Below are 15,546 nucleotides of genomic sequence, written 5' to 3'. Positions count from 1 at the left end.
TTAGTAAATATCTCTTTCATTAACATTAAGGTGCTTTTTAAGATAAAATTTCCATTCTTATAAATGATCTAGAAAGTAATGTTAGGATCCAATTTTTAAAATATTAACATAAGTTATTGTCTTCACGTATATAATAATGCCATTGTTGTACATGAAGCATGCAAAATGCTGTCACAGAGAGGACGTATTTACCACCATTACTGAATAACAGTGACTCGTTATTATTGCTAATGAAATGTGGCGCTGGTCGCTGGTCGAGGTTGGAGAGAAGGGAGCCAGTATTTCCTGAGCACCTCGCATAACTCAGGAGCTGTGTTTGTAAGTAGAATCACTTAGGTTATCTAACGGGTTGAAAATTAGCAGAAAAAAACATAAGCCATGAGATGGCTTTTTACTAATGGGAGATTTCTGAAAACTTTGTTTTAGCAAGAGGTTATTTACAAGATAGGGCCAATAGCTTGAGAGTGACGTTCTTAGAGGATAACTGAGTTCACCCTCCTGGCCCCAGCATGAACAGCCCTACCCTGTGCATTCAGACAAGTGGGGGCTCTTTGGCCCTTTTAATCCTGTTATGATAGATATTTGCCCATGTGGCTGACCAGTTGACCAGCATGCTAAGTTTCGCTACATGCATACATACAGTCTACATAGAGTTTTCTCTCATTTCATTCCTTAATAACCTTATCACAACAATGATTAGGTCTTTCTGATGTCGAGCAAATGACTGATGTTGAGCAAATGACTGATGCGGTGCCCAGTTCCAAGGACAGATAGGCTGTCCTTGACCCTGAGGCTCTTCCTGCCTCACATGTATTGGCCACCCTTGGTGTTCACACACTACTTGCATTGACCTGTGAGTCTTTGCATGAATTTATGGCTTCTGAACCTAAGTATTAAATCCTTAAAGACAAGGGTTGTGTTATTCTTTTTCCTATCTCCCACATTCTTAACCTTTTTGCTCAATACATACTTGGTTAAGCTAAGGAATACTGTCTTGGTATTGATCATTTACACTGACTTTGGTTTTGCAAGGTTAATACTGTGATACAATGACAGCACATTAACCCTCACAGTGATTTCTCAGTTACCATTTTCCATAAAAACCCACATACTCCAGGCTTTTTTCTTGCCCTTTGTTCTCCAACCCACTGGCAGCCTCCCCTTTTACTGACCCTTTGCAAAACCATTTCTCACACCTGAGCCAGGGAAAGGCCTATGGACCACATGTAAAAAGAAATATACAGGGTCTGCCCAAAGTTGGTTTACAGTTGTCAGTATGCGAAACAGTTTATGGTTGTATTATTATTTATTAATTATTGTATTATTTTCCACACAAACAGCTGTAGACCTACTTTTGCCTCACCTTGTATGTTTGTGTGGCTAATCACGGATTGTAAACAATACAGAGGCAGAGACTCTAAGTCGTGCCCTTTTCATCCCCAGTGTCTAAAGACTGTCTGTTGTCTTGTCGATGCTCACAAACCAGTGAGAGGGAGGCGGGTGGGTGGGTGGAATACGTGTGAGAGAGAGATGATTACAGTCGGTGACTGTCACTGCTTTATGTTGTCTTCAGCACAGCTCCACATCATAAGTTCAATTAGTCTGGTCAATGCTTTAAAAACAGTTGATGCTGGTAATCACTCCTTCATAAGAATGACAGTATAATCACTTTCATAACATGTACTGACTTTCACCAAAACATGTAAATGATTCTTAACAAAGGATGTGATATCTTACTGGGAAAGAACTCATTTAGTAGATCAAACCTTGGAGGGGAGAAAGAGGACTCCTGAGAAACCTGATTGTTAGTGACAACATCTTTCATAACTGAAACTGGTCTTCTTACAAAAACTACCAAAAATCTTACATGAATTTCAGCATGAGGTCCCTCCATCAATCTAAAAATTAACATCTGAAATCAACACCAAAATGAGTTAGAGATAGAGTTTAAATGCTCAATTTATCACTATGAGGTCTATTTATCACTATTTATGGGGTCATCATAACTCTTTGTGACTTTATTTTATTTGAGTATTTAAATGCTAGTGTTCACTAATGATTAGCAAATTGATATTTTTGAAATCAAGTCATTAGTTCACCTAACTGAACATCTATTTTCTTAAGGGCTATTAATCACATTGGACAGTATCTGCTAAGTTAGGCAAATGATGTATTTAGTTTTGTTGATTCTTGTGATTTGAAGACAAATTTTGCATTTTTGTAGCCCTTCCTTGTGTTTACAGCTCCTAATTAAAATAATAAATAATAATTAGGTGAAATATCAAATACAAGCAAACATAAGTTTGCTTGTCAGAAATAACAATGAAGCTAACATTTATTTACGTAGCTTTTTTAAACTTTACAGAATGCTTGCACCTTCATTGCCTTTTTGTATCTAACCTTGGGAGGACAGGCATCTTTACTGCCCTTTCCAGAGGCAGAAACTCAAAAGACCTGAGAAAGGTAAGGGCCAAGTAGGAGAACCACAGCTCCACTACCACTAACTTGCTTCCATGGATAAGACATGTGACTTCTCTACGCCTCAGTGTCCTCATCATATTGAAAAATAATATCGACTTTATGGGATTCATCTGAGGATTAAATGAGTTAAATTACATAAAAGAACCTTGGACAGGATAGTATAATATTCAGAAATTGACTATTATCATCTCAAATACAAATGCTAAAATATTGTTTTTAATATAGTAGGAAAGTACTGATATCTGAAATATAGAAACGGGAAAGGCCTCAGAAACAACGCATATTGTGAAACACAGAGTTGAAATCTTTCCTTTTATCATCCACATCCTCCCAAAGTGACGGAGCCCCTAATGAAGCCACATTCAGAAAACCCCATAAACAGTACGTCATTCCATCAGACGTGGCCAAGAGTAACTGACAGAGGAGAGAAATGTCAATTGACAAGGAAAAGTAGATCCAAAAGGCAGGCCCCTGGGAAAGCAAAGAGGAAATTCAAAAGAACAGCAGAGCTGAGAGCCATCAAATACACAAAAATGGGAGTAAAATGTAATGATTCACACAGGTCTTACCAAATTACAGACTATAAAGTAATTCTTGTTTGTAAATAATGAGTTGAAATAAAATGCAATTATTCACAAAGGTCTACCAAAATTACAGATTCTAAAATACTTCTTATTAGCAAACAGTAAGTTGAAATTGTCAAAAATTCAAACGGCATTCTGAATACTAAGAAAGAAGGCATGAAAACAAAATTTAAACAAAACTTCCAGGGTAAATATATAAAACAAAAAGTGTTTAATGGAATGGCGGGTTTCACCTTTGCGGAAATCTCTATGTGTAACAGGTTCTCGTGGAGGCTGGATAAATGAGGTGCTCCTCTCAGTGTAATAATAGCCACAGGAATCCATCTCTGACCACAGGGGAATGAATGGTCTTTATACAAAGTATCCCAATTGTAAATAAATAACCCAAAACAGGCTAACTTTTTTCTTGAAATATGGAGGAAGAACTAATCACTAAAAACTCCACGGAGCAGCACGTTGATGGCAATGTTTCCTAGAGTACTGACAATAGACAGCAACATTTACAAACGTCTTTAATAGTTTACATTCAAGTTACACTTTATTGCATTTTTCCATAATTCTTTTATTGGCATACAAATGAACCTCCAAGCTTTGCAGCATGGTCTCATAATTTTTCTTTAACATCATGATTTCTTGTTACTCCTACACATATCCTAGATTTGGCGCAAAATGAACATTATTGTTTTTGAACTTGTTCTTACTTTCCCACTTCTGCTCTTGTCCTTTTCTTTTCCTCTGAATCCTATACTGAAGCCAAGTCAGCTTCTATCAAGTTCATACAGCCTCTTCTCACCCCCCCCCCCACTTAATACCCATCCCTAGCACAGGCAGACTCTGCCCCCAAGACCCATGACATCTTGTTGTTACCATTTTGCCATACTTAACTCAAATCCACTTATCTCTTTCTCCATCATCTAAAGTGAAAAGCAAGTAGTAGTAAAAGGGCACCAAAGCCAAACAGGCAAAGAATATCCCAGCTCCACAAATGTATGAGTGAGTGGTCAAGATACTAACTCCAAAGAGCCTGAGATCCCTGCTCTGCAGAACGGGGACCATCACAACTGACTTTACATGTTTATGCTTATGTAAAATAGTAAGTCCAGAATAAGCCAATCAATCAATAAATGCATGCATTCAGCCTCATGCTTCTGTTTCTACACAAAAAAAGGCATAAGGTATTATAAAGGTCATTCAAAATTGCCTTAACTTTCCAGATTCTCCTCTCTTCTTTGCACTGACTCTGCTCAACCTGAAGGGCAAGATACACGATCCTCTAAACTGACTGTGAATTAAGTATAATCATTACTTGAAGTAAATAGTGGAAGGTTCCAGCAATACTTTAGCAAAAAGGCAGATTGTATTGCTATACCTGTAAGAGTACATACATAAATATGTGAAAAGGAAAAGTCGTATTACTTCTGCATCTCCTAAAGAACAGTCACAGTCAGAAACTGGAATCCATGAACAGCCGCAACACCATACCACCACGCACATTGCTGAAGTTTAGAAAGCTACCCAGGTGATATTCTTAGGGTGGCATTTTTACATTACTTACAACCAAATGATTGTTCTAATGAGACTCATCAGAGAACACAAAGCCCTCATTCAATCATTTTTTTCCACAATGCAAATTAGTATTGGGCAATAATTCAAGAAACGGAAAACAAACCCCAGAACGGATACTTCCTCTCATTAGATGCACTAATAGAAGATAATCAGAAGCAATAAAAGAGTTAAAGTTTTTTCAGATAAAAGAAAATCTCTCTAAAGTTGCATTATTACTCACTGCTGTTTTTAGAATGTTTCTTTTAAAAACAAAAGAGAAAAAATTGAGTATTTCTCACTCAACTGATAATGACCGAATAGATATTGGTGAATATCACATAAGCATTCACATTCACACTCAGATATGCTGAAAGAATATGTCTTGTCCTAACAGAGAATGCATTTTAAATTGGGGGTTTAAAATTAAAAGCGTACACAAAGAAAAGAGTTTTTAAAATGATTGCCTGAGAGGGATCTTGAGGAACTGAGAAAATATTCATCACTAGCAACCACCCAGGTCCTGGTACCTTGAAACAACTCAGTAAGTTTTTATTTATTAAACTGACATTTCAATTAAGGCTGCAATATTAACACAAAAAAGCAACATCAGAATTACTCACACTTTAATGTAATTTCAAACCCATTTAAGTAAGTAAATGGAAAGAAGTATTGCTTATAACTACAAACCAACTGATTTTGGAAGTAGCTGAATCTTCCACACCGTGCATTAGGAGTAAGACATTTCATGGTAACATACGTAAACAAGGCCAGATGCAAAGTGAAGATCCACTTACGGTCTCCACTTGAAGCAGACTGCAGGGGGCCACCTTAACAAATTTCATTACAGCACCAATATGGCAAATATTTTGACCCTAATTAAGTAATTAGTAAGGGATTTCCTGTACGAAAATAATACTCCTCAAGTGGCCATGTTGGGTTTGTAAATTAGCAGTATTTAAGAAATGGCAAACAATATACGGACTCAGTACAGGCTGCATGTTATCCAAAACAAACTTGATTGTTTAATTATAGGAAGCTAATGGAGTTCCCCATGAGGCTTCAGATAATTGTTTTTTACCATATAAGCATGCCTACCAAAAGATCTAAAGGTATTTAATGAGAAAGTTTTACTGTTAATTATTGTTATGCTAGTGAGAATCTACTGAAACATTTAAAAGCATGTAGGTTCCCAGAACTGATTTTAAATTGTCCAGATGCCCTACACAGTACAAATCCTGTCTCTAAGAGCGGTCAATTCCCGAAGCCTATGTGAGCATTAATTACACAGCAGCTAGGCTAATCATTTACTCTGATTCAAATTACCCTGAACATTGGCTAAAAAATTTTATGTTCCATGTGAGCTTGTTAAACAACTCAATAAAACCACATCACTTAAAATATTTATTTTTTGCCACACACTGAAAGGCCTAATAATATGTGTCACTTGAAACTCTGTATTTTGTCCCCTGCTGGTTCATCTTTTCACAGAACTTAACCAAATGTTTGGGTGGTAGAGTTTTAATGAATCGAGATTTTTTAGAAGTGGCAACATTTACAAGCGGCAACACTGAAGAAATAAAGTTAGAATTAGTCCTTTCAGGTTTAACCACAATGATATTGCTTTGTTTTCCCCTTACTTGATAAATCCATTATACAATATATTCTATGTCCCAACTGGTGTGGCTCAGTAGGTTGGGTGTCATTCCACAAACCAAAAGGTCACCAGTTCGATTCTCTGTCAGGACACATGCCTGGGTTGTGGGCCAAGTCCCCAGTTGGGGGCATGAAAGAGGCGACTGATTGATATTTCTCTCACATGTTAGTGTTTCTCTTCCTCTCTTTTCCCCTTCCCCTCTCTCTGAAAATAAATAAATGAATGAATAAAAGAGGCAACCTATGGATGTTTCTCTATCATTCTCCCTGCCCCCTTCTCTTTCTAAAAATAAATAAAATCTTTTAAATAGTCTTTACACAATATATTTTAAATATACAATGAGCTCATTAGTTTCAGATTTAGAAACAGAGCAGTATATGATTTTTGAAGAAATGCAGTCATTGCTATGATTTTAGAATTGATTCATGTCCCATCTTTCTGAATAGCCCTCGTGCATGGAAACGGTTCTCACTAACTACTGCCTACACAGTGTTAACATGCATGTACATATCACAGTATATCCCATTCCACTGTCTTTTACTAGTTTCAAATATTCATGCTGCACTACCAACAAAACAGGAGTCTATCTCTTGATAACTGTGTATATTACAAAACCAAAAAATGTTAGAGCTGTAAGGGATACAAATTCTTACCTAACTTCCTCATTCTAATATAAAAAAATGAAGAAAGCTGAGATCCAGAGATTGACCTAGATACCATCACAAAGCTCTTTGGCATCAGAACTGGATCAAGACTCTTCCTATGATACAACTAGAGTAACCTGAGTTGGCCATCTTTTACTACAGGCATTTTCTGAGAACAGAAACTGAATTCTCAGAAAAACTATTTAGAAACTAAATCATAATAAATAAATCACCATTCATAAAAATCAACTGCTTCTAACCATCAGTGGAGTACATACAATGAGGAAAAAACCTCTTGGTAATATACTGCTCTTGGCACTCCACCAGTGTTCGGAATGTGAACTCAGAACTAGGAACAAACCTCACGTTTTTACTTAACACCTACTTTGGAATTCACCTTCCTGCTGCTAGGCCTTCGGTAGGAATTCCCTACTTGCTTCCTTGGAGGTTACAGGATGGACTGCTCACGTCTACCATAAAAACCTTGTCACTGGAACCTACCTCCTTGGCCATGTCTGTGTATTTCTGTTTCTCCTCTGGATCAAGAACAGCCCACCAATCAGCTAGTATCTTGGTAGCACCTCGGTTATCAAGCCTGGGGTGTTTCTGACGTACAAGAGAGCGATGGCGTTTGCAAAATAAGAGAAATGCATTCATTGGTCTCCGGGCACGCTGTTCTGGTGACTCATCATCTTCAGCCTCACCACCATCTTGCTCTAGGCCATCAGCCCCAAGAAGTTGTACCTATTACCAACCAAAACAAAAGCCAGATGCTTAATACATGCTGGGCAATTTTGCTTTAATAATTAGTCTTGGTTTTCAAATTGTATTTTTTTTAAATATTGAAGAGTTTCAAGCACGGAAGGGATATATCAGGTCTGTGTATTTATTTATTTTTGATTTTAGAGAGAGGAAAAGAGGAGGAGAAAGGGAGGAAAATATCAGTGTGAAAGAGAAACATCAATTGGTTGCCTTTTTTTAAAAGTATATTTTATTGATTATGCTATTACAGTTTTCCCAATTTTCCCCTTTATCTCCCCTCCACCCTGTACCCTCCAACCCTCCAGCATTACCCGCCCTTAGTTCATGTCCATGAGTTGTACATATAAGTTCTTTGACTTCTGTTTCCTATGCCATTCTTAACCTCTCTCCCTATTTCATGCCTACCAATTATGCTTCTTATTCCCTGTACCTTTCCCCCAATATTCTTCCCCTCCCCCTCCCCACTGAAACCCCTCCATGTGATGTGCATTTCTCTGATTCTGTTCCTGTTCTAGTTGTTTGCTTAGCTTTTGTCTTTGGTTTGTTTTTTTTAAGGTTCCACTGTTGATAGTTATAGGAGTGTGTTGTCATGTTACTGTTCATAGTTTTGATCTTCTTTTCCTTAGGTAAGTCCCTTTAACATTTCATGTAATAAAGGCTTGGTGATGATGAACTCCTGTAACTTGACCTTATCTGGGAAGCACTTGATCTGCCCTTCCATTCTAAATGAAAGTTTTGCTGGATAGAATAATCTTGGATGTAGGTCCTTGCCTTTCATGACTTCAAATATTTCTTTCTAGCCCCTTCATGCCTGCAAAGTTTCTTTTGAGAAATCAGCTGCTAGCCTTATGAAACTCCTTTGTAGACCTCCTTTCCTCTTGCTGCTTTTAAGATTTTCTCATCTTTAATCTTGGGTATTGTAATGATGATGTGCCTTGGTGCTTCCTTGGGTCGGACTTCTTTGAGTTCCTGGACTTCCTGGAAGTCTATTTCCTTTTCCAGATCGGGGAAGTTCTCCTTCATTATGTTTTCAAATAAGTTTTCCATTTTTTGCTCTTCCTCTTCTTCTGGCACCCCTATGATTCGGATGTTGGAATGTTTAAAGTTGTCCTGGAGGTTCCTAAGCCTCTCAATTTTTGAATTCTTGTTTCTTCATTCTGTTCTGGTTGAATGTTTATTTCTTCCTTCTGCTCCAAACCATTGATTTGAGTCCTGGTTCCCTTCCCTTCACTCTTGGTTCCTGTATATTTTCCTTCTTTCACTTTTCATAGCCTTCACTTTTTCCTCTATTTTGCAACCCTATTCAACCGTTTCTGTGAGCATCCTGATTACCAGTGTTTTGAACTATGCATCTAATAGGTTGGCTATCTCTTTATTGCTTATTTGTATTTTTTTTCCTGGAGCTTTGATCTATTCTTTCATTTTGGCCGTATTTTTTTTGTCTTGATGCACCTATTATGTTGGGGAGGGGGCGGGGCCTTAGGAATTCACCTGGTGAGGCAACCCTCTTTGATGCCTCGTGGCACTGTTTGTGGAGGAGGAATCAGACAGGGAACAATGAAGCTACTTGCTTGGCTCTAGCTCCACCTTCCAGTGAACTCTCATGTGAGACTGGGAGTTTCTCCCATGGTAGCAACCCCTGCCATAGTTTACCACCAGCTTTGAGTCTTAGTTTCCTGTTCAGCCAGCCCTGCCTTGCCCAGGTAGTCCTCCTCCCGGCCAGGTCCTCTCTGCCTGCCTGGCTGCCCATCTCCATCCCTCTACTGGTCTGGGTGAACGTTTCTTTAATTCCTTGGTTGTCAGAATTCCATGAAGTTTGATTTTCTGGCACTTCTGGCTATTTATTGTTTTTAGATTGGTTGTGTAAGGAAGTGAAGGGTTTATACTTACATCTCCATCTTGGCCAGAACTTCCAACTAGTTGCCTTCTACATGCGCACACCAAGTAGGGAGACCAAGGACTGGACCTGTAAGCCAGGCATGTACCCTGACCGGTAATCCAACCAGAGACATTTTGCTTTGTGGGATGATGCCCAACTGAGACACACCAGCCACAGCTAAAATTGTATTTTTTCCTTAGCTCCATTTAAACAATTTAAAACTGAGAAAAAATTATTTTTAAAAAATTATCAACCACTGTTAGAGGTTGGTAAACAACTTATGGTGTATTCTTCTGCCTAGTTTTTATAGCAACTTGAGTATATGACATTATAGCACATTACATTGCGTTATAATTGCTTATATTTTTTCCTTACATAGCACATCTAGGTCAATGTCTGGTGGAGCATTAGTATTTAATTGTTGAATGAATGAATAAACCCATTGTAGTATATGGGTTTGAAGATTACTAACAATATTCACACAGAGTACACAAATATTGACAGCTGTCTTTCTCTTCTTTGTAAAGTGCTTTTTATAGCTAATAATATGAAAATGTTTCACATGGAGATAGATAATAAAAATCTAGCACCATGCAATGTTTCTGTGTACATCACAAGTAGCTAGCCTTCTACTCTAACAATCAAAATAGAAATTTAACATTACTTGAAGGAAAAACTACATTGTAAATTTTCAAGCTTGTGAGTATGAAACTTTCCTGTCTAGTGAAATGCTACAGTGATAAAAATAAACTCATCCAGGCCCAAACCCTTAAAACCAGTTCTGAATCCTCCCTTTTTCTAAGCGTTTCATTCAACTCAAGGTCTTCAAGGACTGGACAGTGCTCCCTGATCCTGTCCATTCCATCTGTATACTCGCCTATGGCCCAGTCTTCCACCTCTTACGAATACTTTCTGCACATGGCTAAAGATTAAATTTCTTAAAGCACATCTTTGATAATAGAATCTCAGAATATATTAAGATTATTAAATATCTTCTAATGCTAAAGTATGATTTTACGTTTATTTCTCCTAAAACAATGCAACCGTGAACAGAATGCTTACTAAAACCGTTTCTCTAATTTCTTGTTTCACAGGTATGATCAAGAAGGACTGTGGTTGTTGGGAGTCTGTGTTATACAGCAGGTCAGTAGTTCTCAAACTTGGGTGGGCACTGAAATCCCTAAAGGCCTCGTTAAAACAGATTGTTAGTCCCCATTCCCAGAGTTTCTGATTCTGAAGATCTGGGGCTGGGCTTAAGAATTTGGTTTTCTAACATGTTCCCAGCAGATGCTGGTGCTGCTGGTATAAAAATCACACTTTGAGAACCATTATTATAAAGGCAATCATGTTCTTTTATATCATGTTTATTGAGTAACTGTTACAGTAAGATACTCTTGGGCAAATCACTAGCTTAATCTAATTTGGTATTCTTTTAAAAAGCTTTCAAACTTAAATTAAGTATTGCAAGCATATTTAATTAACCATCAATTATCTTCGAACACCAATAATACAGAACAAAACTGTAATCATAGCTATCTGATTTGGAAATACTTTAGGGATTATTAATGGGTTAAAGGCTATAGGTTTATTTTTCTTATTACTTATACAACCATTAACAATAATTTGTATTTTCAAGGAATATTTCTTTAGCATTCTCAAAGTGACAAGAAGCTAAAGAAAAAACAAGCAGACAAAAATGTGTGATGCAGGCCGAGGAAGTAAATACATTTCCCTTCACAACAGACTAATTGCTGACACAGTTACTAAATTATAAAACTCAAGCCAAGAGCTGGGGAGAGATAAATAACATAGAATCCTGACCTGAGGAGCTCGCTATTTTGAGAGGAGAGAAAGGCATACACACAAAGAAATTAAAAAGCAGTATGCTGACTGCAACAAGGAACCAGTGAAATAATGAAGCTCTATTACATGGGTGGAAGCACGCAGAAGATTCCCTAGGAAGGTTGTTGTCTGAACTAAATTCTTAAAGATGAATTGGAACACCAGGTAGTCAATGGGGAGACATGGGGGAACTAATAGGGATTAAGGCTGGATGGTTTATTCAAACATCAATATGCAGTTCAATAGCAACCATATATAAAGATTAGAAAAGGGACATAAGAATGTAGAAGGTAAAAGCTACTTCATGAAGAGTGTGTTCTGTCACCTCAAAAAAGCGAACCCAAAACATGCTTTTAATCATGTAAACAAGTTTGCCAACTACTTGTTTGAAAGTTGGTTTCAGATTTTATGGACCAATAAAATCTTTGGGGGGTCCAATACAGATGGCCAACTTTTTAATGTGTCAAGTACAGGCCAGCAAAAAATGTTTTTAACTACTATCTAGTAATATTAACTAACCAAAAAAAATGTGACTAAATAAATAAAATTAAATAAAAATGAAAAACTCTCTATCTGAATTTATTTTTCTTTCACCAGGGGCTCAGTACTGTAATACTTTGTAACAAATCCACATTAATACTAGACTAGGATATGGAAAGCCTGCTTAAAACCACAGGTGAGCCCTGGCTGGCATAGCTCAGTGGATTGAGTGTGAGCCTGCGAATCACATGATCGCAGTTCAATTCCCAGTCAGGGCACATGCCTGGGTTGCGGGCCAGTTCCCAGCAGGGGCACACCAGAGGCAACCGTACATTGATATTTCTCTCTCTCTCTCTCCTTCCTTTCCCCTCTAAGGGGGAAGGAAGCCAGTTAAAAAAAAAAAAAACCACAGGTGAGACATTGTTAGATTTGTATCTTAAGACAAACCTTCTCAGCTGTGTAAAGCATGAATCATAACAGCAAAACTAGAAGTAACCAAAACTAGAGAGACCAGATAAAAGTTTATTCCAGCTGTGCAGACAAAAAAGGAAACGGCGCTGAGTCAAGGGAGCAACAATGAGAATGGGTAATGTGAACAAAGACAATATTTATTTATAAGGTGAAAGCAAGAGGTATCTAATTGGACGTAAAGTTTGAAAAAGGAAGACTGTTTCTTGTTTCAGTGGCAAGACCCCTTCATACAAAACAAAGAATACGCTTTCTCAAATGAAAGCAATCAGATCTGGTGCAGAGCAGAAAGATCAGTATTGACAGGCTGAATTTGAAGTCGCTCTCAGCAGACACCAGGCACTGTTGTAGGTGATGCACTTAGAGCAGTGAGCATACAAATTCCCTGCCCTCCTGGGGCAGAAGAGCAGTGCAACCAGCCTTCCATTCTGAAAGGATGCTTCTGGCTGCTTTGTTGAAAAGACTGTAAAAGGACAAGAGCAGAGGCAGAGAGAGACAGAGAATAATAAGCACCAGAAATGGTCAGCAGTGCTAGGAAATGGTCAAACTGAGGACATATTTTGAAAGCACAGCTGATAATTTGCTGATGGATAAACGAATATGAGATTTGTGCAAAAGAAAACAGACAAGGTTTCCAGGGGAACCAACTTGAAAATGGGAGTTGCCACTCACCGAGAAAGGGAAGATGTAGGAGAACAGGGTTTGGAGGAGAGAGAAAAGGGCTTCATTTTGAACACCTTCAAACTGAGATTCTTTTTTTTGTTTTTTGTTTTGTTTTAAAACATATTTGTTTTAAAATACATTTAATAAAAAGAACTCAGTCTTAACATATTTTACATGTGTAGAATATTTACAAATTCCTTCTACAGCATTGATTTAATGGTTTACTATTTTTTCATTATTTGCCTTTTTGACTATTTTCTTCAGTAGTAAAATACTATCCAGTGTTGTTTGTAACTAAAATCAAACAGAGATTCTTATGTAATATCTAAGTGAGTATGTCAAGTAAATAGTCAGAAATTTAAGTCCAGAAATTAAAATAAGGGACCCAGAAGAAATCAACACTGGAGGGTGGAGTAATGGAGGATCATCAACTGAAAGAAACTAGGCACGTTCACTTGGGAAGAAATACAAATGAGTGATGTCATACACACAGACACAGTTTCAAGGAGCAAGTGATCAACAGGTGCAAATGTGTCAGAAAGATCGAAGTAAGTATAAACTTCGCACTGTCCTCAAAAAGAAGGAGGAACACCTATTTCTCTGAACAAGGAAAGAAGGGGGAAAAGATGAATAAGGAGAAAAGTGTACAGGTGAGTAGAGGAGAGGAAACTGAAGAGGTCATTTTTAATTTCTCTATAAAAGAGGGGAAAGGGTAAGACTGAGAGAAACCATAAAACGTATCTAGAGAATGTATCTGAGAAAACAGGAAAAATGTTTACAATACCAGCTGAGACGGTGAAAAGGGACCTGACACAAGCCAAGAGCGAAATGTCAAAGGCCTGAAGAATGTTAAAAAATGTGTTTATAAAATTTATAATAACAAAATACGTAGTCATTTATTCTTCTACTGAGCATATACCTATTCAATACTTACGATGTGCCAGGCACCATTCTAATTTCTAAGGAAGGAGAGGAGCATTAAGAAGGGCAAGACCCCTGCTCTTACTGAGCTTATATTCCAGCTGAGAAAAACAGACATACACAAGGACATTGTTAAACACAAGGCAAATAGTAAGAAGTGCTATGAAGGAAATCCTCTGACCTGGAATGAGTTGGGTGGGAGGAACACCTAAAATGAGGAGTCCCATCTGGTGGGGACATAGTCCTTAATGATGAGGAGTTAGGTCAAGACCTGGAGGAATATGTGGCTTTCTAAAGTCACCTGCATGGTTGTGTGACTTTCTGAACAAAAGCTGGCTGCTCCCATGTGAGTCCAGAGAAGGGGACCCGGCGGACTGATTGCAACAGAGGCTGGATGGGGTGAGAGCAGCCAGGCGCCCCAGAGACGAGGACCTCAACAGCTGTGGGGCGGCCGAAGGTGGCCGTGCTGGGCGAGAAGCAAAGAAAGAGGCCAGAGGAACAACGGGTTGGCTGCCAGGCGAGCACATCAAATTTTATGAAACCCTCACCTTCACTGCATCTCAGTATTACCATCACATCATTAGTTAATTGATCGAAGCACTATTTAAGAAAGCTCTGTTTCAGTCTAAACCATTAGGAAGTACAGACACTTTAAGAATCATCAACATTTGGAATAAAAATGTAGATTAAGTAGTTAAATAGGATTCAAATTACACAGACTTTAGAAGCACATCTTTTGCATGGACTACAGGTGTTCACTGAAATTCCTAGAATAAATGCTAAAAAAAAAACCCAAAACCTTAAAACTTATATAACAAACAGAGGAATTACCTTATCAATATCCTCCTCTTCCTCTTCGTCTTCCTCCTCTTCTGAAAACTCAGCGAGATTTTTTGCCAGCAATGGATGCCACTGAAGACACTTTCTTTTGGGTCGTTTTCCAGCCCCTTCTCCTTCCCCTGAATGATCTTTATTTTTATTACTGCCTTTCATTACTGTGATCTGTGAAAAGGGAAAGGGGAGAACAATAGAGAAATCAAAGTAAGTTTGATTACTATTAGTTTATTTAGTTTCCTTAGCTTTAATTGGATTAAAATTTTAATGACTAAGGTGTCTACCAGCTCAGGAGTTTACTGAATTCAGTAAGAATTCTGAGTACTGTATTTTGCACTGTATAATATGCACCCACATTTGTGGCCCAAACTTTCAGGAAAAAAACTTTCATTTTAATTTTTAATTCAATTTTTATTTATTTATATCTAGATACTTGCTTTTATATTATAAGGAATTTTAGCATTTATTTTTTAACATATTATGGTATGAGAAATTTTTTGTAACTAACAACTATAAAACACAAGAATAGATACAAGTTACTTCATATATTACCCACATATAATATGTGTATCCTTATCTCCCCCTCAAAAATTTGGGCAAAAAAATGTTTATTATACATGGCAAAATACAGTACATAATCAAACATTTTTTTTTTAGATTTTATTTATTTGTCTTAGAGGGGAAGGGAAGGAGAGAGAGAGAGAGAAATATCAATGTATGGTTGCCTCTCATGCGTCCCCTGCTGGGAACCGGGAACTGGCCTGCAACCCAGGCATGTACCCTGGACTG

The 15,546-nt window shown here is 37.7% G+C and overlaps 1 protein-coding gene across 7 annotated transcripts in view; it reads right to left on the bottom strand.

The window, feature by feature from the left end:
- BBX (BBX high mobility group box domain containing) overlaps positions 1-14,926 on the bottom strand; it is a 91,828-nt gene extending 76,902 nt beyond the window's left edge. For 6 of the 7 annotated variants that reach the window (XM_037063342.1, XM_037063343.1, XM_037063346.1 and 3 more), the window contains exons 1-2: positions 14,755-14,926; positions 7,410-7,652 (exon numbers count right to left, since the gene is read on the bottom strand). In XM_037063342.1, coding sequence (XP_036919237.1) covers positions 7,410-7,652; positions 14,755-14,916 — 405 coding nt within the window. In that variant the 5' untranslated portion in view covers positions 14,917-14,926. The remainder of the gene's footprint in view (positions 1-7,409; positions 7,653-14,754) is intronic. The other variant, XM_037063347.1, reaches the window with a different exon arrangement.
- Between the last annotated feature and the right edge of the window lie 620 nt (positions 14,927-15,546).

The sequence above is a fragment of the Sturnira hondurensis genome, unplaced genomic scaffold (genome assembly GCF_014824575.4).
Source record: "Sturnira hondurensis isolate 20B ecotype Veracruz unplaced genomic scaffold, ASM1482457v3 Scaffold0014432, whole genome shotgun sequence".
NCBI classification, from domain to species: Eukaryota; Metazoa; Chordata; class Mammalia; order Chiroptera; family Phyllostomidae; genus Sturnira; species Sturnira hondurensis.
This window is presented reverse-complemented; position numbering and strand designations above follow the sequence as displayed.